The sequence below is a fragment of the Entelurus aequoreus genome, linkage group LG09, assembly GCF_033978785.1.
Source record: "Entelurus aequoreus isolate RoL-2023_Sb linkage group LG09, RoL_Eaeq_v1.1, whole genome shotgun sequence".
Lineage (NCBI taxonomy): Eukaryota > Metazoa > Chordata > Actinopteri > Syngnathiformes > Syngnathidae > Entelurus > Entelurus aequoreus.
In genome coordinates, this window is record NC_084739.1 from 25,585,627 (window position 1) to 25,610,894 (window position 25,268).

The 25,268-nt window shown below is 38.9% G+C and overlaps 1 protein-coding gene across 5 annotated transcripts in view; it reads right to left on the reverse strand.

Annotated features, from left to right (window-relative positions):
* unc5b (unc-5 netrin receptor B) overlaps positions 1–25,268 on the reverse strand; it is a 140,787-nt gene that overhangs the window by 39,842 nt on the left and 75,677 nt on the right. For 2 of the 5 annotated variants that reach the window (XM_062058430.1, XM_062058428.1), the window contains exons 2-6: positions 2,564–2,794; positions 2,189–2,332; positions 1,838–1,941; positions 738–918; positions 333–500 (exon numbers count right to left, since the gene is read on the reverse strand). In XM_062058430.1, the coding sequence (XP_061914414.1) occupies positions 333–500; positions 738–918; positions 1,838–1,941; positions 2,189–2,332; positions 2,564–2,794 (828 nt within the window). The remainder of the gene's footprint in view (positions 1–332; positions 501–737; positions 919–1,837; positions 1,942–2,188; positions 2,333–2,563; positions 2,795–25,268) is intronic. The other 3 variants (XM_062058432.1, XM_062058431.1, XM_062058429.1) reach the window with 2 other exon arrangements.

Consider the following 25,268-nt stretch of genomic DNA (forward strand, 5'->3'; position numbering starts at 1 on the left):
TATCTTATTTACATGACGGTGAGCAATTTCTGTCTCAACAATTATCTTAAGGTTGTTATTGTTGGATTAATTATAAGACATATCTTTATTTGATGAGTCTGCTGCGTGTTTGACTTCCTAGAATATTTCTATGGTATTAATTTATCTTCTAAAACGTGATGGCTATTATATATGATTGGTGAGGAGCTATCATATAAATGTCATTGTGTTTGTACATTCTTATCCCCCACTACCGCGCCCCGAAGCTGTAAACCTGCTGTTAACATTTAAAAGGTATTAAATGTGTCATCTGGTCTACTCGAAATAAGATAAATGAGATGGGTCATTCTAACCTGGGCACAATGTGGTGCAAGTCACTCTCTGGAAGGGTGGGCCTTCACAGAAGGCTCCTCCATTGAGGGGGGCAGGGTTGGTGCAGCTACGTGTTCGTCGCTGCCAGCCCCGCCCGCACTTTGTATTACACTCAGACCACTCCGTCCAAGAGGACCATCCGCCGCTCACTGATGTACAAACACACACAAAAAGCAACATAAGCATTCTTTCACTCGTGGACGTGATGAAAATTAAATCATATGAAGAATGAAAAGAAGAATGAGTGGCAATTTGAAGCGTCTTTACGTAATTCATTAATTTCCCAATTTTAAATTGTGTTTGTGTCACCATAACAGGTAGACCAGGTGACGTATGAAAGATTCTGCCTTTACAAAGACAATAACACTCAGCTATGATTTTGTTACCATAAACAATGACAGTCGCTGTGCTGCTTCGTCTTTTGGCCACCACGTTACGAGCCAAACAAGTATAGTTGGCCGTATCCGAGAGCCTGGCCTGTTTGATTATCAGATCGTTATCGATGGTGATCAGAAAGTTGGAGTCCTGCGAAGGGTCAATGGTGTCCTCGTTCTTCAGCCAGTCCACCTGAGACAAGACACAACAGCGGAATGCAAGTATTATTATACTGTAGAAGCAGGTAAGCAGCATGTCACGTGTCATCCCACCACCCCCACATTATCGCTACTACCAAAAAGGTATTAAACCATGTTCTTGTTTCTTCACAGCAATCTTCATTTGTACATTGTAAGTGTATCCCCTCTCTCATTTCTCTTCCTTCTTTGCAATTTTAAATCCACTTAAACTGGCTAAACTCCTGCCGGTGATGAATGTTTTGCACTTACTTTTTTCATTACTTCACAACTATACACTGCAATAAAATAGCTATTTTCTAGTTTATTGAATCATGAGTACGCTAGTGTTTCGTTCAATTTAATTAGCTAATTAGTAAATGTTGTTTTATGAAACTAATAAATCTGACTAAATTTAGCACACCACAATCCATAATCTTTGCAAATTCAAAAAAGTTTCAATAGATTATTTACTTCTGATTTTGTTGCAGATGGCAGCACAGTGAGCCGAGTATGATGGACTGTTGATATTGGATCTTGTTTATTAGAGGAATCATCACTGCGAGGAAAAGTCATATTACCGATACAACCTTTGACCCTCTAGCATCTTGGACATTATTCAGAATCAATATTGGTAACAATCCCTGACAATCATGTTAAAAATGGACTTAAATCAACAACATGATATTGACACTGTATGTGTTGCATAAGAGATGAACAATAAAAAGGTCAGCACATGAAAACTTAACCACATCGACTCGAGATACAATATTGGAGCCATGTTGAAATATCCAGTACTTGAAAAAAATAATGACATATGTTATGCACGCATGCACAGTCACGCACACAAAATATAGCTATCAAAACATTATATGTCCATGTCTCTCCTGTTGTCATCGAACATGCTGACAGGGATGATGACGAGAGAGTTTTACCTCAGCAGCAGGCATGCCCTCCGGGGGGCGACACTGCAGGAGGACCTCCTGCTCCAGGCGCACCTCCCGCCCTAGCGGCTCCTGCTCAAAGTTTTTCCTCAAGTCTACCAGGGTGAAAGACACAAGTGTAATCACCTGTTAGTAAAAGTTTATTTTTGACAACCAAATGACATGCAGTTTATCACTGACATATACATGCACACCAGTCAAAACTATCTGGCACGCTGTCTTTTTTTCCCTCCATAACATGACTGTCAATCACAAGACAATTCACACCGTCAGGCAAGACGACGTAATATGAGAGTACAGATATATATAGGATGATAGGCAAAAAGTCGCCATGGTACTGACATGCGATGCGGACATAGGCACGGATGCTCTTGGTGGTTCCGGCCGAGCTCCAGGCCACACACTGACACCAGTAGTCCTCCAACCCAAACAGCTCCTCAACTTGAGTCCTCGACACCAAGATGTCCACCTCTCTCACCACTAGCCCTACGGAAAACGATAGAGAGCTCATGCATATAAACAATGACTTGGCTGTGGGCCAAATGCAGTTATGGTGCACATAAAACCTTGTAGGAACTAATGGATCATGTAGTTGAATATTATGTTTGTAATTGAGGATGTTGTTTAGGTCTGTAAAAAACAAGGTGACATTGCTCTGTATGTGTATGTGTGTGTGTGTGTGTGTAGTTGTGTTTACTGGGTATCTTTAATCGTCACCTGTGACCTGGTCCAAGCTCTCTCTGGTGATGTGGTCGTTTTGATTGACCCACTCCCCGTTGCACTTGAAGTAGATCTGAGTGGCTGGTGACGCCCTGCACCGAAGCTGAACAGGTCTGTTCTTCACAATAAAAGCATCTTCTGGTTCAAGCAGGAATTCTGGGAGAGGTTCTGCTGGTGCTGACGGATAAGAGTCCGGGAGGACCTCTGCATCACTGTAGTCGCTGCTCTCTGAAAACATTTACATGAGAGGCGATTAGGATGATTGTTATTTCCTCAGAAAAAGCTGAGATTGTAAATAAGGACTGTTGTTCCGTGGTTCAGCTTGCCAGAAATGTTGTCAATACAGGCCTTCCAGAGAGACCAGAGCAGTCCACGTTTCCAATTAAGTGTGGATGACCTTCTCTGGACAGGTCTCTTTGAAGCTGACATTAAACGATACTCAGTTCGATACAAACACACACTTTGGCAACACTGCAAAGTGTTTTTACTGGTCACTGTTTATTCATCTTTTTTGTTAGTTTGTTTGTTAATTCATTGTAGACGTCTTTAGAACTCACTTCTCGCTTACACCAGGCAGCAGTTTTGATTCAGTTTTGCATGGTAGCTCGTTTTTTCATAGATTCGGATTTGGACAAACATCTTCGCTAAAAGGTTGGCCCGGTTTTTGTTTACTGTTTTGGTTATTGTACACACAAAACTTGTGTGTATGAACACATGGCCACGTGTCTTTATGTGTCTTGACGAAGTGTGTTTTTATAGCATGAGACTACCACTATCTGATATCAATGCTTTGCTTTGGTGGAGGTAACTTATTGTATAACAAAAAGAGAACTTCTAGGAGTATGCACGAACTAAGCAATATCTGCATTTTCTTCATTATCCTTGTATGCATTTTAGCAAACTCCAAAACATGTATTTCAAACTCTGGCAGTGCAATAATTCCAATTAATTTTTACCTGATAGTATTCAAGCTTTTCAAACATGGCAGTATTGCAACGTCATGGCTCTTTAACCCCCTATTTAACATCTTTATGTGGTAAAATAAAAAAGATGTGCGAAGGCAACTATTTGTAGGCTTTCAACAAAGAGACCTGGGGCAGGTAAATTTGCATGGTATTATAAATGTATCAAGCTCAACATGATCAGTTATGCCGCAGTCTTAGAACAAGAGAAACTACTTAGAGAGATACCATCTTCTATTTTAGGAATGTGAACACTTCCCTACCAAGCTCCCTCTAGCCCATTTTCCCCCGACAGACTCTTTGCTCAGACATTAGCGCAAAGCAAAGCTGAACACAGAAAGTGATGGAAAGCAGAAGTGCAGGTTTGGGAGACTCTTGAGCCAACATCAGCAGGGATTCATGGGATTCTAATGAATAGAGGTATAGTGGAAGTTATATCTCCTAACCCAAAGTCACCCATTAGTCAGTCATCCTTCCAGAACATCTTTCAACATTTACGCCTACAAAGAGTTCCTACACAAAGACTCTGCACTCCCAAATGTTGCGACTGCAACCTGAATCTGCGGGTCACACTCAGTACCATGTGATGTGTCACAAAAACCAAAGACACAGCACACCATTCGTTATTCTCCTCCGCATCCAAACATGTTACACAAAAACGGTGTTGGGATCTTAAAACCATTTCAGCACATTTATGCTTTGACAAAAGCATTTGCCTTGTGAAAACCACAAGGGAGGAATGTGTAAAGCAGAGTGGGCCAGTGATGCATGAGAGAAAGAAATGATATATGCATGAAGGTCTGCAAAATATTCTAAAATAACACTCTTCCTTTCACTTGGTTCAGTCTTACACGTATAACGTCTCACAACTTGTGCAATGTGGGATTATAAAAATACATCAATTAAAACCATGTACTGTATTTTCCAGACCATAGGGTGCACCGGATTATAAGGCCCACTGCTGATGAATGGTCTATTTCCGATCTTTTTTCATATTAAAGGCGCACCGGATTATAGGGCGCATTAAAGGAGTCATATTATTATTTTTTTTTTCTAAATTGAAAACACTTCCTTGTGGTCTACATAACATGTAATGGTGGTTCTTGTTATTATGTTTTACAGATCATCTTCAAGCCACTTTCTGACACTCGCTTCCAGATGCGCCGTTTTGTGGGCGGTCTTATTTACGTGGCTCACCTTCGGCAGCGTCTTCTCCGCGTCATCTTTGTTGTACCGGTGTAGCGTGCAAGGATCGGGGTGGAAGAAGTGTCAAAAGATGGAGCTAACTGTTTTAATGACATTCAGACTTTACTTAAATCAATAACGGAGCAGCATCTCCTCATCCGGAAACAACAACAAGGCCGGAAATGTGTCCCGTGAAAAACCGTCCGACCGGAACCCTAATAACTAAAGTTCCTTGGATGAATAATGTAAACTCACTATACCGGTATGTTTTAGCGCTTTCATGGCGAGTATACTGACAGATATAAGTAAGAACTTTACACTACTTTATATTAGAAATGGCAACAGCGGAGAACGAATGTCCCATAACAAGAAGATAGAGAAAAAGAAGAAGCCTATCGGCTATGTCGTCGACTCGTCGGTACGGACTACAAAGGCGGACGCGCGCAATTTTATGCAGATCCCAAATACAGATCAGCAGGTACCAGAAGGCAAGAAAAGTTGCTTTTGCATAATATTGCGAAACAAAACACCAGATAATATGTCTTACCTAATACACACACCATAATAATACTCGTATGTTTAATGCGCCGACAATCCACCAAGCGGAGCGGCTTCATAGCTTACCAAAGTCGTACTAAAACATTTTGATAGATTTTTGAGCGCCGTGTGTAATGGTCTATATTTTCAATAGAACATAGAAAATATTGGTGTTGTTTACTTGAGTGATATTGCCATCATAACTCTTACCAATTATCTCTTATGTTTGACTGTCATCTACTGGTCACACTTATCATTACACCATGTACCAAATAAAACTGCCTTGAGGTTGGTGAGCGAAACCAGAATTATTCTGTACATTAGACGCACTGTCGAGTTTTGAGAAAAAAAAAAGGATTTTAAGTGTGCCTTACAGTCCAGAAAATAAGTTAATGTATTTTATGTTTTAATATTAACAGAATTAAGTCAGAAAAGAAAGGTCTATATTCGGGGTGTAGCAATGTATTTATGCAAACCAGCCGATGACGCCAAATAACTTGTTCCCGAGCGAGTTAAAGCTTTTCTTCCTATCACTCACACACTCCAGTGACTTGCAGAGATGCAGCAATGACACAGAAACCCACCGGAAAACAGAAGTTCAAATTAAAGTTAAAGTTAAAGTACCAATGATTGTCACCCTGCTCCCCTCACCTCCCAGCGGGTGATCAAGGGTGATGGGTCAAATGCAGAGAATAATTTCGCCACACCTAGTGTGTGTGTTGTTGGACAAGTTAGAAAAGAACAGAGAATTCTGCTAATTCTAAGATGTTGATCAATAAAGCAGAGTAGTCATCAAACAACTGTTTAGCTGTTAAGAAAATAAATTATGCAACCTATCAGTTAATATTTTAGTGATATTGAAAACACACATTTTAAAGTATTTTGTCTTTAATGGTGTCATCAAAAATATTAAACTAAAACAGGTCTTTAAAATGAGAGGTTGTCTGATATTCAGGGGCGTCTTATATTTGGGTCAATTATGGAAATTCTTCAAAATATTCAAATATTCAAAAAGTGATCTTTTAACTTAACCAGATGCTTTTATCACCATTTGATTTCAGACTGTTTTATTTTTTGTATGCAATGATATATGCTAGAAATGTTAAAACCGTTATGTAAAAAAATGCCAGTTCAGATTTAAAGGTGCCATATGTAATAATTTCATGTCAAGTCATCATTAAATGGCCCTCATATGTCAAAAGGCATCAATAAATTGTGTTCTTTTTTCGAACACTTTTATAACTGATAACGGTAGTTCAGCCGGGATATGCTCATTTCAAAATTAGATTTACAGCCCAGAAATATTGTTATTGTTTTCCATTCACCGTTTGACCAATTAGAAAGTCTGTGAGTGTGTCACATCCAGGTTGCCAGTTACACACCGCCACCTTCGTCGAGCTACTGCTACTGGTAAAGTTACTAAACATGTCAGACCTTAGTACATCTGAAAGGCGTCGCTACGATTCTCAACTTATTCATGACTAAGCCAGGAATAAAACAAGGATTTGTATCGGGGATGCCTTTGAAAGATGGAGACGATTGAAGGCGGAGAAGATTTCTTCATCCGACATCAAACTTGCTAATTTTCTCCTTGATAGGTAAGTAAGGCATTTACATTTTCGTATTACTTGAAATAAATGGAAATGGACATTTCGTATGTAAACTATATTGTCCAATACAGTTTATCTTGTCTAACAAAGCTAGTAACAAAGCTAGCAACGAATGCTTAGCATGCTAGCCCGGTCAATGACACATCAACATATAGGCTAACGGGGGAAATACAAACGTTTGTATATAACCGTTAGTCTGTATGTCGATGTGTCATCCAACTGACAGGGTAAAATATATTTTCGACAAATAAAACCTATGTGGATATGGGTAGTGTCAGTGCCTATTTCGTTCTCAATATGCTGATACGCTGAGGAAATGCGTTCCAACATTAGCACAGCTAATTGCGGTTTCTGGTACTGTATGTACATCAAACACATATGGGGACGGTGGTATTTGCTTGTCATATTATAATGCATTACATGTAATGATTTTTTACTTTGTGTAATGACATGGTAGTAGGCTACAGTATATGATTTATAGGTAACATGATTTTTTCGTAACGTGGGTTGGCTCATAGAATTGCACTCTGCACTGAAAGATGGTGATGTGCATACATGTAAGAGAATGCAGTGCATCAGGTTGGATGCAACGTGGAGTTATGCTGAACGAAATGTGGCTGAAATTTTACTGTTGGCCTTGGCTTGCTATCACAGTAGGCCTATGGGATATATAATATATTATTGTATATAATTATTTCGATGGTTGTCGGTGCCGTCAAACTAGACATTTCAACAGGGTAATGCCAAAAATCTGTCCCAACTCCCGACGAAAATATTGCTGCGTAACTTTACAAATACAATTGGCTAATTGACATCAGTAAAATGTGGCATAATTACTTAGTAAACCATCTTGCAAGAAGCATAAACAAGAGAAACCTACAGCGTAGGACTCGTCGATTGCCATTTGAAGTTCCTTGGATTAGGATTCGGATTCAGCAGCGTATCTGGCAACCTCAGTCATGGAGAGTGGGAGGGGACTACAGAATTTTGACGGTGATTGCAATACCATTTCTGTCCACATTACTACATATGGCACCTTAAACATGGCAACAGTTTGAGCATGCAGAACATATTACTGTAACGTATTGTCCAGACTATAAACCGCACCGGTATATTAAAAGATTAAAGATTAAAGTACCAATGATTGTCACACACACACTAGATGTGGTGAAATTTTTCTTCTGCATTTGACCCATCCCCTTGGGGAGCAGTGGGCAGCAGCGGCGCCGCGCCCGGGAATCATTTTGGTGATTTAACCCCCAACTCCAACCCTTTGTTGCTGAGTGCCAAGCAGGGAGGTTATGGGTCCCATTTTTATAGTCTTTGGTATGACTCGGCTGGGATTTGAACTCCAACCTACCGATCTCAGGGCGGACACTCTAATAAGCCACACCCACTAAAATTTTAGAAAAAAAAAAAAAAAAGATATTTTCATATATCAGCCGTGCCAGACTATAAACTGCAACAGCAGGTAGATTGTGCAATTACATATTTACAAAGAAAAACTTTGTGAATGTTAATTGTTTTCAAACAGTGCTTGTAATTCGGCACAACAGTAAAACGGCTGATCGAACAAAAGAGAAAAGTCATTGATGTCTTTATTTATCCTTTATAAGATGAATAAGATGTTGTCCTTTTTTAATAAGTGTCAAGACTTGATTCTTGGGTTGTGTTCCTCCGGAAGGCAAAGGAAAATTGGCGCGTGCAAGACGTGAATTTAAACACATGATTTAATTTTAACAAATAAAAAAAAGGAATAAACAAAAGGCGCTCACAGTGGAGGTAAAAAACTTGACTAGGAAAACAAAAGGCGCGCACAAAGGCGGAAATACAAAACTTGGTAATAAACACAAAACTTGCATAAATGCAGAAACTATGAACAATTAAACAAAAACACTCACTGTGGCATAAATGAACAAAACTTACTTGGCAAAGAACTGTGACATGACATGAAGCAGAGTGCTGAAATAGTGTGAGGACGCCAGGACGAACAACAGAAACAGATAGATTTAAATAGTGACGTGATCAGTGAAAACAGGTGCGTGACAAGACAATGTGAACCAGGTGAAACTAATGGTTGCTATGGTGACAAATAAAAGTGCACAAAAAGTCCAAAACCAAATCCCAACATGACTAAAACAAAACATAATCACAGACATGACAATAAGGTTCAATATGTTTATCAGGAGTCTTCTTCCTTGTACTTTGTAAACACTTTAATAATAATAATAATAATGGATTAGATTTTATATCGCGCTTTTCTATTATTAGATACTCAAAGCGCTCACAGAGAAGTGGTGGTGGTAAGCTACATTTGTAGACACAGCTCCCTGGGGTAGACTGACGGAAGCGAGGCTGCCAGTTTGCGCCTACAGCCCCTCCGACCACCACCTATAATTCATTCCTTCACCAGTGTGAGCGGCGCCGGGGGCAAGGGTGAAGTGTCCTGCCCAAGGACACAACGGCAGCGATTTGGATGTCAAGAGGCGGGGAGCGAACCTGCAACCCTCAGGTTTCTGGCACGGCCGCTCTACCCACTACGCCATACTGCCCCAAACTTTGAGTTTGAACAGATTCTTAAAGTGGATATTTTCAAAACATTGTTTGATTTCTTATCCATTCCATTATTTAGCCTTTAGAGAAGCAAACTCTATAGATTAGCTGCACCTTTGTATAAGCCGTAGGGTTCAACAATTGGGAAAAACGTAGCGGGTTATAGTACGGAAAAAAACGTGTGAAATAATGTGTCCATTATTTCATAAAATGGGGGAATTTAGTTTTAAATACTGACAATACAGAGGTTATCCTGTATTCTGTAACAAATTATGTTTATTTAATGTAACGGTCTATATTGTATTAAATACAAAATAAGTAAGAAAACTAGAAACATTTGTTTTTTGCCTCTATACAAAGCGTGTCCAAACTTTTTGACATGGGGCCGCATATATATATAATTAATATATTTGGATATTTAGAGTATGTGAAAGTTTGACTCCTACCTTGTTTACTTCCGTGACGACCTTGTCAAAGTTTTGTAATCATTCAGAAATATCAAGCAGATAAAATGCGCCAAACATGGGCAAGTGTGGAGAGAGTTTTACACATTTCCCATCATGCACTCTAATGGATTTAAATGGATGTAATTTGAATTTTTTTTAATGGTATTTGGACGTTTTTCATAATATCCACAACGTTCAGTGAGCAGGTTGTGTTATGTGTGTTGACCTTTATGTTAGTTGCATTTTTATTTTAATTTTTTTGCACCATGACTGGGGTAGGTTGTTTGGATTGGGTCATATAAGTAAATGTGGTATTATTTCAAAGTATTTTCAAGGGTTATTGATCTGATTTACTCACATTGTCCACAAGATGGCAGCGAATGTGTAGCAATCAGAGACCGCATGGTATTGAAGATTAATTTGAAAGCACTGCACGGTGCGATGCTTTGTGAACTCATGACGTCTCGCCAGCCAAATTGAAGAGGCCGGAGGGCCGTGCTTGACCCATGGGCCATAGTTTGGACACCCACGCTTTAAACTTTTGTTAATGCATTTTTTTTTTTGCTTAGATGATTTAGTTATTTTAGCTGATTGGAGGGCACATTATACACTTCCCAATGTTGAGAAGGTAGAAATTATGGTATTGTTTTCGATTGTGGTGTGACTATTTTGAATCTGAAAAATTCTATTAACTGTACGATAGTTAATTTCTTTTATCGAATTCACTCTGTAACCTAATAGAAAGCTGAGATTAAACTGATTAATTTGATTAGAAAAAAAGATTTGGTTTATTTTCTGTTGCTTCGATTAATTGTTTCACTAATAAAAATGGATTAAAATCCGTGCCCTAACTTATATGCAGACATAAGTTGCGTACAGCCGCTGCAATAGAGAGCACATGATCTCTGTGGCGGCAAACAGCAGAGACTTTTACATTTTTTTCATTTTTATTATTGCATGAATGTTAAAAGTACAATTTCACTGTTAATGATGTACATTTATTAGAAAAAAGGATGAAGGTTATAGCAAGAATACTAATATATTTTTTTCCTAAACTACAGACTGAGGCTATGACGGATATTTTATTCGGTTACTCGATTACTCAAACAAACTAATCAATAGATTACTTAAATAGTCAATAGCTGCAGCCCTCCATCAAACAAATTTACATAAACGAGTTATGTTGTAGGTAAGTGGGTACAAATGCAGGTGCACACAAGCACGAACAAAAAGTTAGCGCATCTGAAAATGGACCACAGTTGTCATGGTGCTTCTCTTACGCCCTCCGTCCTCTTACGAGAATGTCGCCTCCAGCCTTTCAAACTTTGAATTCTCTGTCAATAACCAATTGTGTTGCTCCTCCCCACCCTTCACCCACGCTCTTTCTCTTTGCCCAGCATTGATTGTTCGGTGTTCAAACATCAGCTGAAAAACACAGCCTGTCACTCTTCAGACACGGGGAGAGTAAGAGAGAGAGAGGGGGCGGGGGTGACACCAGAGACTGACGAGCCGAGCGAGATGGCGTTCACTTAAGAGACCGAATGGGAGAAGAGCCGAGCGTATTTGGATAAACCTCTTACTTCATGTGCGTGACTGTGTTTGTGTGAGTGTTCTGGAGTCTGCAGAGACGCACTTTAATTAAAAGACTTTTAGATTATGGAGGTAAGAGAGCGACAGACAACTTCTTTCTCTTGCCCCGTCTCTCTCTCTCTCTAGGATAATGGAGCTGGAAGGCCTTAAGTGGACTCTGTATTTTGGGGCCAGGATACAAACATTCATCAGACCTCAGCAGCTGGCAATTTCAGTGGGAGACGAGGAGCCTTGAAGACAACAACTCTTTGCAGTGTGGCACAACAAGACTTTTATTACTCTAATGATAGACAACAGACAGCTCGAAAGCATAGGGTTGGGCATGCTATCCTATGTTTATGTAGTCCCTCTCCTGTTGTCAGAGTATGAAGGCCCATTTTCACCAAGCTGTTTAGTCTGAACACAACCTATTACATTTTGGTGCCAAAATATTAAACTTTTTGCTGCCAACCGTGCAGCCTGATGATTGGTGGGTTGTTTGGACCATCCAACAGTAAAAAAAATAAAGGTAGGTAAAAAAACTAGCAGAAAAAGGCAAGTATTCCTGAGAACTTTGAATAGGCACCTAGTGTGTGAATGTGAGTGTGAATCGTTGTCTGTCAATCTGTGTTGGCTCTGCGATGAAGTGCAGAACCGACTGCAGCTGGGATAGGATCCAGCCCCTTGCCACCCTGAGAGGGACAAGCGGTAGGAAATGGATGGATGGATGGCCTGTATTTGGCAATGTCACTTTGTACGGACACGTAACACATATTGGATGCATGCACACCAAATATTTACTCCTACTCTACTGCCATTACTCCTCATAAACACTATGCTCTGAAGTGTTTCTGACACTGTTGTTTTGGTTTGGACACTTATGCATACACGCACGTTTTCCATTTTTAGAGAGAAACCATAACAGTGTTGGAACACTGTGCTAAGAGAGCACAGGCTGTAGGTTCAATGTGTGCAGTTGAATAGCTTAGTCTCTCAGACAGCAATGTGTTAATACAAGTTTAGATTGGGGTATGGTGTTTCTTATCGGGGAACGATGTTAATGTCTCTCGTTTTCATGTTAGCATTAAGCTTGTGCTAGCTTGCTTCTGCAGTAAATGAACAGTGTCACCAATGCGTGAGTTTATCAAAGTGCCGTTATCAATCATAATTTTACGATAATTTTAATATAAAACATAATACTAACTGTCGGGAGTTTTACTGCGTTTTTTCATTAAACTGTTTATCGTTACATTCCTACTTTTATCTTTTTATCATTACATTATGCCTTTTGCTGTTTTTTACCGTTTTTACTGTTTTTTTGGTATTGTTATTTTGCAATGTGCCACAGACCAATAAAAAACAAGCAACACCTTGGATACCACTGTTTTATAATTTTTTGTCTGGGTTGAGCACGTGACCGGATGTCAACGCGGTGAACAACCACCCCTTTCATTATCTGTTTAGCATTTGATCTTATTTTGTCAAGAGCAAAAAACGTTAATTAAAGAGCAAAAGGGACTGTTATTGCAGCTGGAACTAATCGATACATTATCAGAGCCACTTGTTGATCCGAAATCAGAGGAAGTGTTTATGGAGTTGGGCCGTACGCCCTTTGAAGAAATAATGTACAACAAGCTGACCACTCAAAACCTTTATGATCTGCAAGGTTAGATTTATTTGTAAGGGGCACCTCACACCACTGTATGCAAGAGGGTTTGCAGGGGAAGGAGCAAGTTGTTGCGGTGTATGCCGGTGCCGCGACACAGGTGCATAATTCAGGTTTCAGAGACTCAAGAAAACTTGAAACTGATACCGGCGAAATGCAACAAATACGTACCTGGAGAGCAGGGAAGTGAACAAGCTCGTGCAGTGTACGAAAAACCTGTACATGTTGACAGGTCTGCATTTTCGATAGAAAGGAGAACTGTGAAAGTTAATGCAATATCAACGTATTAACTAATATGTTCCTTGAACGGCGCAATTGTTTTGACACGCGATTAACGCGTATGCGTTCTTTTAAAATGTTTAGCAGGCTGAATGTTGCACTTTAATAATAAATACTGTAGGTTAAGACATTGCCATGCAGCAAAATGAATAGATTGTACAACCCATAATGTATAGAATATCAAAAACATTTATTCAGGTAAAAACATAACATTTACATCACGAAAACATGCTTTGAAAAAGCATAATGTTTCAAAAACATTTCATTGAAGCAAATTATTTGTCCAGTCATGGTATTAAAATGTATTATATTCTGCCATGGGTACATTTATTAATGATGAAAAATGATATTTATCTGTGAATAATCGCGATTAATTTTGAGTTAACTATGAACAAAACGTGGTTAATTGCAATTAAATATTTTAATAGTTTGACAACTCAAGTAGAAAGACAACAATAGATTAGGGTTTCCTATTCCAAACTGTACTATACTCCATAGCTTTGTGGCCAATTCTAAATAGAAGTAAAACTAAGGCTGTGTGGCACAATGCAGGCATTAGTGCAGTGAGTGGAGAGTTTGTGTGACAGTAGTGGAACAAGCTTACACAAGACGACAGCATTTTGCATTAGAGCATCAGAAAGAGTCTGCACCAAAGTGACATGACGGTAAGACAAGAAATCTTGGCCAGCGCTCGGTCAAGGGCCACTAAAGTGGATCAGAGAGAGGATAGAGCTCTGAAGAACCAGATGGTAAAATGGTTCTAGCGTGTCTCAATCTTTTCCGTGCACATAAACACACACAAGACAACAGCATTTTTCTGAATCTCAGCATTTGGACTCCAGTGAGGATTCAAAAGAATCATTACTTCTGTTGTGACTACATTTACTATTCCACACTGCACACAAGTGTGCAAACTTTGCAGCAGTCAAACAACAGGGAGACATTACAATAAAGAGTATGGGTAAGTCAGTTTCCCCCACTGTCATATTTTAGGTTTCCTGCCAGGGTGAAAACCAACACACAACAACAACACATCATCGACTTTCAACCCTCCCTCCTCTTTCTGACATGAAAACATTTCTCTTCTTCTTCCTTTGACTGCAGTGTCCCCCTCCCGCCTGTTGGATTCAAAGCTTGTCTCGGCTTTAAGTGACTTCAGTAAACACACAAGTACACAAAAAGGTACAACAACAGCCCATGGCTCTAAAACACAAGTGACTCACTGAGGACAAACAGCTGTGTGGACAGGAACCCAAAAGCCCTGTTTCAACAAGCAGTATAGTATGGTTAATTTACAGTTTGCGACTTTTTGGCCCTGTCAAAAATTGTGATGATTATCAAAACCGCTGATTGAACACAACGTTCTGGCCCCTTTTGCCAGCATATGACGGCTTCTGGCCGTTTAACTTAAAAACTTGTTGGACAAAAATTAGCACTGCCGTCAAATTATATGATAGTGATTAATTTTAAGAGTGACTTTTACTTGTGTTTTTATTAGTGCAGTGTGGAATACTAATGCATGTATCCTCGTACAGCGGAACCTCGATTTTCGAACCTTTCATTATACCAACTTTTTGATTTACAAACCACAGACCGAATAGAAATATGCTTTGTTGTCCAAACCTTGTTTCCATACAAGAATGTTTCTTCCACCAATTGTGTGCCGGCAGCACATCCAAGTGCCAAGTGGGTGTCACTCCACCGCATATACAATTAATGTATAGTGGAAATACAAACATAACTCCACAACGGAAACAAGCATATGACAAATTGCTAAACTGTCATTTACCCTTTTCGTCCACACTTGTTGTACATTTAGATAAAGAAAAAACAGGGAATAACGTCAGTTATTTTGCTTGTTGTATACGACAATTTAGGGTTGTGCGGTATAGACGATATACAATATAAATTACATTAATTTGGCTGGTGATAGAACTTTTCTAGTGAGGGTTGGATTCCGCTAGGGCTGCTCTTTGTCACTGATTCTGTTTACACCTTTTATGGACAGGATTTCTAGGCACAGTCAGGCTGTAGAGGGGATCCGGTTTGGTGGCTGAAGGATTAGGTCTCTGCTTTTTGTAGATAATGTGGTCCTGCTGACGTCATCTGGCCAGGATCTTTTCGCCCGGGAAAGGGTGGAGTGCCATCTCCGGGTTGGGGCGGAGATCCTGCCCCAAGCGGAGGAGTTCAAGTATCTCAGAGTCTTGTTAACAAGTAACGGAAGAGTGGATCGTGAGATTGACAGGCAATACGGTGTGGTATCTGCAGTCATGCGGACCCTGCATCTGTCCGTCGTGGTAAAAAAGGAGCTGAGCCGGAAGCAAAGCTCTCAATGTACCGGTCGATCTTTGTTCCTATCCTCACCTATGGTCATGAGTTTTGGGTTATGACCGAAAGGACAAGATCACGAGTACAAGCGGCCAAAATTAGTTTCCTTCATCGGGTGGCGGGGCTGTCCCTGAGAGATAGGGTGAGAAGCTTTGCCATTCGGGAGGAGCTTGAAGTAAAGCCTCTGCTCTTCCACATTGAGAGGAGCCAGATGAGGTGGTTCGGCCATCTGGTCATAATGCCCCCCAAACGACTCCCTGGGGAGGTGTTTAGGGCACGTCCGACCGGTAGGAAACCACGGGGAAGACCCACGACACGGTGGAGAGACTAGTATCTAGAAGATACTTATTTTGCTCCCAGCAGCTTTCACCCTCTTCCCTATTTCCTTAGCGGAGATTCACACACCTAGCAAAACATGGCTAATGCTAACGTTAACGATGAAAAAAAAATAAAAGTCTTGTCAGTAGTTTGGTTTTGTGGCATCAGGCGTGGAACAAATGACTGCACACTGCAAAGTATGTCTGTTAAAACAGGCAGCAGCACAATTAACTTTTTCCAGCATACCGGAGCCTCCAGTCGAGTGCGTGCAATGCAACTCTTTAGGAGGGGAACAAGACCGCAACAACAAACAACAAACAACAAACAACAAACAAACTTCGGCTAAAAAGCAGTTTACTGTGTTCAGAGGTGGGTAGTAACGCACTACATTTACTCCATTACATCTACTTGAGTAACTTTTGGGATAAATTGTACTTCTAAGAGTAGTTTTAATGCAACATACTTTTACTTTTACTTGAGTATATTTATAGAGAAGAAACGCTACTTTTACTCCGCTCCATTTATCTACATTCAGCTCGCTACTCGCTACTAGCTACTGATTTTTATCGATCTGTTAATGCACGCTTTGTTTTTTTGGTTTGTCAGGCAGACCTTCAAAGTAGGATCTATGCATGCCTGCGTTTCACCAATCAGATGCAGTCACTGGTGACGTTGGACCAATCAAACAGAGCCAGGCGGTCACATGACCGTCACACGTGGACCCCGACTTAAACAAGTTTAAAAACTTATTGTGGTGTTACCATTTAGTGGTCAATTTTACGGAATATGTACTGTACTGTGCAGTCTACTAATAAAAGTTTCAATCAATCAATCAAAGCGTGAAGGAAAAAAGACACTTTTTTATTTCAACCGTACCTCCCGTCAAAAGCCTAAAGACTGACCGCACAGTTCCTGTCTTCACAATAAAAGTGCCGCTCCATTGCGCCTGCGCTAACAAAATAAGAGTCTCTGAAAGCCAGCGCAAACAAGCTAGCAAGCTACGGAGTTTGCTGCCAATGTATTTCTTGTAAAGTGTATAAAAATGAATATGGAAGCTGGACAAATAAGATGCCAAAAACCAACCACTTTCATGTGGTATTAGCCAGAAAGGAGGAACTTTTTTTCTCCTCCATTTGAAAACGTGGACGTTATCAGCACTACTGTCTGATTCCAATCAATGGAAGTCATCAGAATCAGGTAATACACCAACTTATATTCTTGTCTTCATGAAAGAAAGGAATCTATATAGTAAACATGCATGTATATTTATTAAAACACCTTTAACATGTGAACAAAAACGGCAAAATAAATAAATATAAATTATATACTGTATATATATATATATATATATATATATATATATATATATGTATATGTATATATATATATATATATATATATATATATATATATATATATATATATATATATATATATATATGTATATGTATATATATATATATATATATATATATATATATATATATATATATATATATATATATATATGATATGTGTGTGTATGTATATGTACATATGAGGTAGATCACCTCGACTTGGTCATTTATTAAGTAATTGATTAACGTTGAAAAACCTATTGAAGTGTTACCATTTAGTGGTCAATTGTACGGAATATGTACTGTACTGTGCAATCTACTAATACAAGTTTCAATCAATCAATCAATGAATGCCTAATGAGCCTATGGTGCTGTTAAGTTATTGTGGCTCAATTTGCCTTAATTTTTTTTATTTTAATGTATTATTATTTAATATACAGTATATTTTTGTTTTAGTTGCTTAAGAGATATTCCTGGCTCTGAATTTGCTCATTGCAATTTTTATGTTTTTGTGCATTATTTGTTGCCGTCATCATTAAACGAACAGGTTACTCATCAGTTACTCAGCACTTGAGTAGTTTTTTCACAACATACTTTTTAATTTTACTCAAGTAAATATTTGGGTGACTACTCCTTACTTTTATTTGAGTAATAAATCTCTAAAGTAACAGTACTCTTACTTGAGTACAATTTCTGGCTACTCTACCCACCTCTGACTGTGTTGGAATCATTTAGAAAGAAGCACAGTAAAGAACAACACAACCAAGATGTGTGAATTAAAAAGCCTGCGTTTATCCACTTACTAAAATTATAGTCTTTTCAATATTTTACTTGATTATTTATTTGCATATAATGTATTTTGTATTTACAGAAGTATTTTATTCAGGACAGAAGTATTAAGTTTGCACTTTATTAATCTCAATGTCGGAGATCATGATTTATTTGCATGCAATGGGCAATGCTACATTGTTGTTAACATAAGTATTTTATTCAAGACAGAAGTATTGCTTCCCAGAGGAAACACTTAATTTAGTTATTTGAAAATGATTCCATACAAAGTACAATTATATATATGTGGTCTAAAAGGAACAACAGTATTAAATTTAGATTTTTGCTAAGACTAAGATAAAATCTTTTCAAACTACTAAATGTTAATCGATTAAGAATAACTTGTTTCGAATTATCTCTGTCATTTGTAGTCATTGCTTTCTGTTATGACATGTTAAGCAAGGTAATTCCTTGTTTTGTGGGTGTTTTTTGGTTCCCTTCCTGTCTTGCGCTATTATTTTGTTTCCACTTCCTGTCCGCTATGTCTTGTACCCTTGCTTTTGAGTACTGTCCTTCTCACCTGCGGGTGATTAGTGATTATGTTTTTCACCTGCTGCTAACGAGAACCTTAGGGTCTGGTCTGATCTGGTCTTAGACTGTTTTGGAATTACGAACACTGTGTGTGATATTTAGATTGTTGCTTTGTATGTTTTTGTGTTTAGCTTTCCCTAAAGCAAACTTTGTTCATGCACAGATTTCTCTGTGCCCTTTTGGTGCATTTTCCCTTCTCTGTGCTATTTGAGTTTTTGTACTTTTTTCATGTAGTTGTAGTTGCACTCTATTTGTGTTTTCATACATTTGGACATTAAATACTCTTCGACCTGCATGCTGCATGTTGTCTCCTGCATTTTGGGGTCATGCCCTCTGATTTTAAGGATGTATGCACAGGTTTCTTTAAAAAGTAGGGGAAAAAAAATCGCTAATCAAATTTTTGGTAAATTGTGAATTTTTAAGCCATGTGGCCAGGGCTAATAATAATGATTGGAAAAGCTTGGAACCCTGTACTGCTTAAAAGAGTTGCAGGGTAACACACACACACACACAAACACACACACACACGCACACACACACACACACACACACACACACACACACACACACACACACACACACACACACACACACACACACACACACACACACACACACACACACACACACACACACGCACACACACACACACACACACACACACACATTCTTATATTTGTTACCTTCTTAAGAGCTCCGAAAAATGCCTTCCTCTTTAGGACCACCCTTTCTAGATATACAGTAAATAAAGATTTGTATTTACAACATTAATAATATATACATACTATGTAAACATAAAAAAGCTTGTTGTGAAAAATGTGTTGAAATTTCACAAGAAAAAGGTCACTATTTCACAAGAAAAACTTTTAATTTTTCCTGTGTTATAGTAAATCGTCATTTTACTCAACGCAAGTGAAAATTTGACAAGAAAAACTGAACATGTGTGCAATATTATGATGAAAGTCGTAATTTTACTCGACAAAATTCACAATTTTATTAGAAAACTTTGACATTTTGGCAATATTATAATAATAATTATAATTTTACTTAGCAAAATTATGACAAAAGTCATAATTTTACTCAAAAAGTGTCACTATTTTACAAGAACAACAAAAAAACCATTTTGCATTAAAAAGTAACGATTTTACATAAAAAAGTGTAGGGACCACCCTAATTTTTATAGATTTCACCACCAGGGGTGCAAATGAGACATTTTCTATCAGATACAATGGTTTTCCGTATTGGGACCATGATTTCGATCCTAACTTGTTCACCGGTCCTCATATGGAAGGTACTTTTCCTTGTTGATGTGTCAAGAAGGGTAGAAATACAAGAACACACACACACACACACACACACACACACACACACACACACACACACACACACACACACACACACACACACACACACACACACACACACACACACACACACACACACACACACACACACACACACACACACAAACACACAGAGCCAGCGGCAGGTTGGAGGAGACAGGGATGGATGGAGTGAGACAGTCTCCCCTTGCCTTCTTTAAAGGACAATTACATTGAGTGATTGACATGACAACTGACCTCATCATCACCAGTCGGTAAACTACAGTCTGTCGAGGGCAGCAACAAGAGGGAAACATACAATGGAAAATGACAAGTTAAATCCAGGATGATGAATCGGATGAAAAAGTACAGCTTGTGAGTTGTGTGTTGGCATCAGGCAGTGAGTGTGAGGTGACTTGTGTGCAGGTCGCACACGCCATCAACAAAGGCCGACTGGGTGTGAAGACTCATGCAGTTAGCCCATCTGACACAATAACAGCTCAAGCAGCTACTTTTTAAATACCGGCAAGGAGAGACTCGAGGCATCTTTTAATAGAAAATTCACTACCAAACATGTTTGCCAAAAGACGGCGGGAGACAGGAAGCAGAATATGACGTCCCGCTAAGAGTAGCGCGGATCTAACACTGTGAGTCCCCGTGTAAACGTCTCTGACATGATGGCCTTGAGACTTTCTTGTTTTGATATTTTGATACTCTCACTAGCATGAGCACCACATGGCACCACATGGCTCTGTTGCTTTGTAAACAAAAAACATGCGCCCATTCTTCCAGTACCACAGTAACCCCTTAGACATACCAGTTTTATTACACATTTATTGTCAGTTTATCTCACACAGTGCACATTTATTTATGCTTAATTTCAAAAGTATTTGTCGCTTCCTGCCACAAATGAATTACCAGTTCACCTTCCCCCATAAACACATTATAATGGGACTGTCTGTGTAACTGTCTGCTTGTTAACACACCTCTTATGCACATAGTCTGTCAAAGGATAATATGATGCAGCAGGAGGGATCAGTGTTGCCAATTTGGGTACATTGTTGCTTTATTTAGCGAGTAATTAGACCCCTCGAGATATTCCCTCTCAAAAAAAAGTGACTAGCAACAAATCTAGTGACGGTGAGATGTCTCCTGGGATTTAACTGGTTTAGGGTGGCAAAGGAATTTATGTGTGTTCAGATGAAAGAACACAGCAGTTGGTCTTCTACAAACATACATTGTATTTGGTTGATTAAATTGACAGCGTAGGAGAAAGTTATGTATAGGTTTCAATTTAGCTCATAGCACATAACTGCTGTGTTACACTAGGCTTGTACGGTATACCGGTATTAGTATAGTACTGCGATACTAATTAACAGAGGTGGGACCAAGTCATTGCTTTGCAAGTCACAAGTAAGTCTCAAGTCTTTGCCCTCAAGTCTCGAGTCAAGTCCCGAGTCAAGACAGGCAAGTCCCGAGTCAAGTCCAAAGTCAAGACTGGAAAGTCTCAAGTCAAGTCCCAAGTCCTGCATTTTGAGTTTCGAGTCCTTTCAAGTCCTTTTAACCACAGACCAATATATTTACACATATTGTGTATGATTTTAAAACGCTGTATTTATTTATTAAAACAAGTGCATTTGAAATTGCAGGAAAAAAAATAGTGCTGACATTGCACTTCATAATAGCACTATTAACCAGTCATTTTAAACATTTAACTCATTCCTTTACAGAATAAACACATTTGAAAAAACAAGTGCAACTGTACTTATTTGTACAAAAGTGTTAACATTGTATGTCCATGGCATATTGTATTGTAACTAGTTCCACAGCAGTTTCTATCCTGTTCTTACCTTATCTCATTGATCTCATCTCATACTGTATGTGTGTTTATGTGTGCGTACACATGAAAAACATAACAAATACATGAACATAACAATGAACAGAGTTGTACTTTTTAGATGTCAGGGCCCTATGCATTATGTACACATATTCTTAATATAGTATACATTTTAACTGACCTTTATTTGACTATGTTTGTCTTTTGGTAGGTGGCTAAAATACGCGGTGCTGCTGACCGCTGTCTAACGTTAAGTTACTGTGTGTGATACATTGACTAACGTTACGTTACTGTGTGTTATACATTGACTAACGTAACGTTATGAATAGGTACCTCATGCAGCCCTGCTTAAAACAAATCACTTGACAAAAAGTATGAATAAGGTAGCAAACTGCAGTGGACGCAACAGATTGCCGTGTTTGCAATGACGTTATAACCACAGACATCTTATAAGTAGACGCAGCATTGGCTGCTGTGATGCGAGAAATTCGTCTGCCATCTTGAAGTGGTGATGAGGAGCCGGCGAGCAGCCTAAACTAACAGTTGACAGGTAGGAAACAAAGATACCGAGCTGGTGTTCAGCGTTTTTCTACTCAAATGAGCGGACTGTTGAAAATAGGAATCGGGGGATTACTTTTCACAAGTAAGATTTAAAGGCCTACTGAAATGAATTTTTTTTATTTAAACGGGGATAGCAGATCTATTCTATGTGTCATACTTGATCATTTCGCGATATTGCCATATTTTTGCTGAAAGGATTTAGTATAGAACAACGACGATAAAGATTGCAACTTTTGGTATCTGATAAAAAAAAGGCTTGCCCCTACCGGAAGTAGCGTGACGTAGTCAGTTGAACATATACGCAAAGTTCCCTATTGTTTACAATGATGGCCGCATGAAGTGAGAGAGATTCGGACCGAGAAAGCGACAATTTCCCCATTAATTTGAGCGAGGATGAAAGATTTGTGGATGAGTAAAGTGCAAGTAAAGGACCAGTGGGGAGTTGAAGCTATTCAGATAGGTAAGATGCTGTGAGAGCCGGGGGTGACCTGATATTCAGCTGGGAATGACTACAACAGTAAATAAACACAAGACATATATATACTCTATTAGCCACAACACAACCAGGCTTATATTTAATATGCCACAAATTAATCCTGCATAAAAACACCTATGTGTTTGTTATGCTAGCTCCTAGCTCCTCTGCTAGCTCCTAGCTCCATAGAACACGCCAATACAATTCAAACACCTGATCAACACACACAATCACTCAGCCCAAAAGACCGTTCACCTAACCCAAGGTTCATAAAGCTTATATATTTTTAAAATATATTTTTAAAAAGTTACGTACGTGACGCGCACATACGGTCAAGCTATCAAATGTTTAGCAGCCAAGGCTGCATACTCACGGTACCTGATATTCAGCTGGGAATGACTACAACAGTAAATAAACACAAGACATATATATACTCTATTAGCCACAACACAACCAGGCTTATATTTAATATGCCACAAATTAATCCTGCATAAAAACACCTGCGTGTTTGTTATGCTAGCTCCTAGCTCCTATGCTAGCTCCTAGCTCCATAGAACACACCAATACAATTCAAACACCTGATCAACACACACAATCACTCAGCCCAAAAGACCGTTCACCTAACCCAGGGTTCATAAAGCTCATATATTTTTAAAAAGTTACGTACGTGACGCGCACGTACGGTCAAGCTATCAAATGTTTAGCAGCCAAGGCTGCATACTCACGGTACCTGGTATTCAGCTGGGAATGACTAAAACAGTAAATAAACACAAGACATATATTTACTCTACTAGCCACAACACAACCAGGCTTATATTTAATATGACACAAATTAATCCTGCATAAAAACACCTACGTCTTTGTTATGCTAACTCCTAGCTCCTATGCTAGCTCCTAGCTCCATAGAACACGCCAATACAATTCAAACACCTGGTCAACACACACAATCACTCAGCCCAAAAGACCGTTCACCTAACCCAAGGTTCATAAAGCTTATATATTTTAAAAAAGTTACGTACATACGCAAAAAAAAGTTGCGCACATACGGTCAAGCGATCAAATGTTTAGAAGCCAAAGCTGCATACTCACAGTAGCACGTCTGCGTCTTTGTCATCCAAATCAAAGTAATCCTGGTAAGAGTCTGTGTTGTCCCAGTTCTCTACAGGTGTCTGTGTATCGAAGTCAAAAGTCCTCCTGGTTAGAGTCTCTGTTATCCGAGTTCTTCCATCTTGACTGCATCTTTCGGGAATGTAAACAAAGAAGCGCCGGCTGTGTACTGTTGTTGCTGACTATGTTCGAAAAATACGTCCATTTCGCACCGACAACTTTCTTTGCTTGCTCAGCTTCTTTCTCCATAATGCAATGAACATGATTGCAACAGATTCACGAACACAGATGTCCAGAATACTGTGGAATTATGAAATGAAAACAGAGCTTTTTCGTATTGGCTTCAATGTGGAAGGCATACCCGTGTTCCCCGGGCTACGTCACGCGCATACGTCATCCTCAGAGGCGTTTCGAACCGGAAGTTTAGCGGCAAATTTAAAATGTCACTTTATAAGTTAACCCGGCCGTATTGGCATGTGTTATAATGTTAAGATTTCATCATTGATGTATAAACTATCAGACTGCGTGGTCGGTAGTAGTGGGTTTCAGTAGGCCTTTAACATTAACGTACTATTGGTTGTATTTTATGAAAAGAATATTACCACAGAGTTGAGAAGGAGCAAAGATCTTCAATATTTGTATGTGAAAATCACAAAGAAATCTTCTGGGGGAGGATGACCCCCTACAGGGGTTTGGTTTACAAACTTTCAGCCCCACCTAAAACTAAATTCACCAGCCGCCACTGATGATGATGCATTCTCATTTTAGGCAAAATATAAGACAATACTTTCTTAACAGTATAATTGTAACCAGGAATAAGTCTTCAAGTAACCATATTCAAATACTAACATTGCTGGGTAAAACAGAATTTGGTTTTATTCTGAATCCAAAGAAACAGATTGGTGGTTTTAGCTGATATAAAGACTTTCAGGTGTTTATATACCGGTATGTCTATGTTTAAGTATTTGGCAGATGCTTTTATCCAAAGCGACATACATAAAAAATACATATATAACAATCACTGTAAACATGATAATTTAAGGGAAGAATGTAATACAAAATATCAATACAAAGTGTCAAGACAGAATAAACTCTCTGCTGCTGCAGCAACAGAGATACGGTCTATAAGATATATAGATATCTAATGTATTCATACATTGTTTATGTAGCATGTATATATAACCTAATCATATTGTTTCTTCAACTTAAAAATAGCTGACCGTTTTTTTCCCCTTCTCTAGGATTATATTC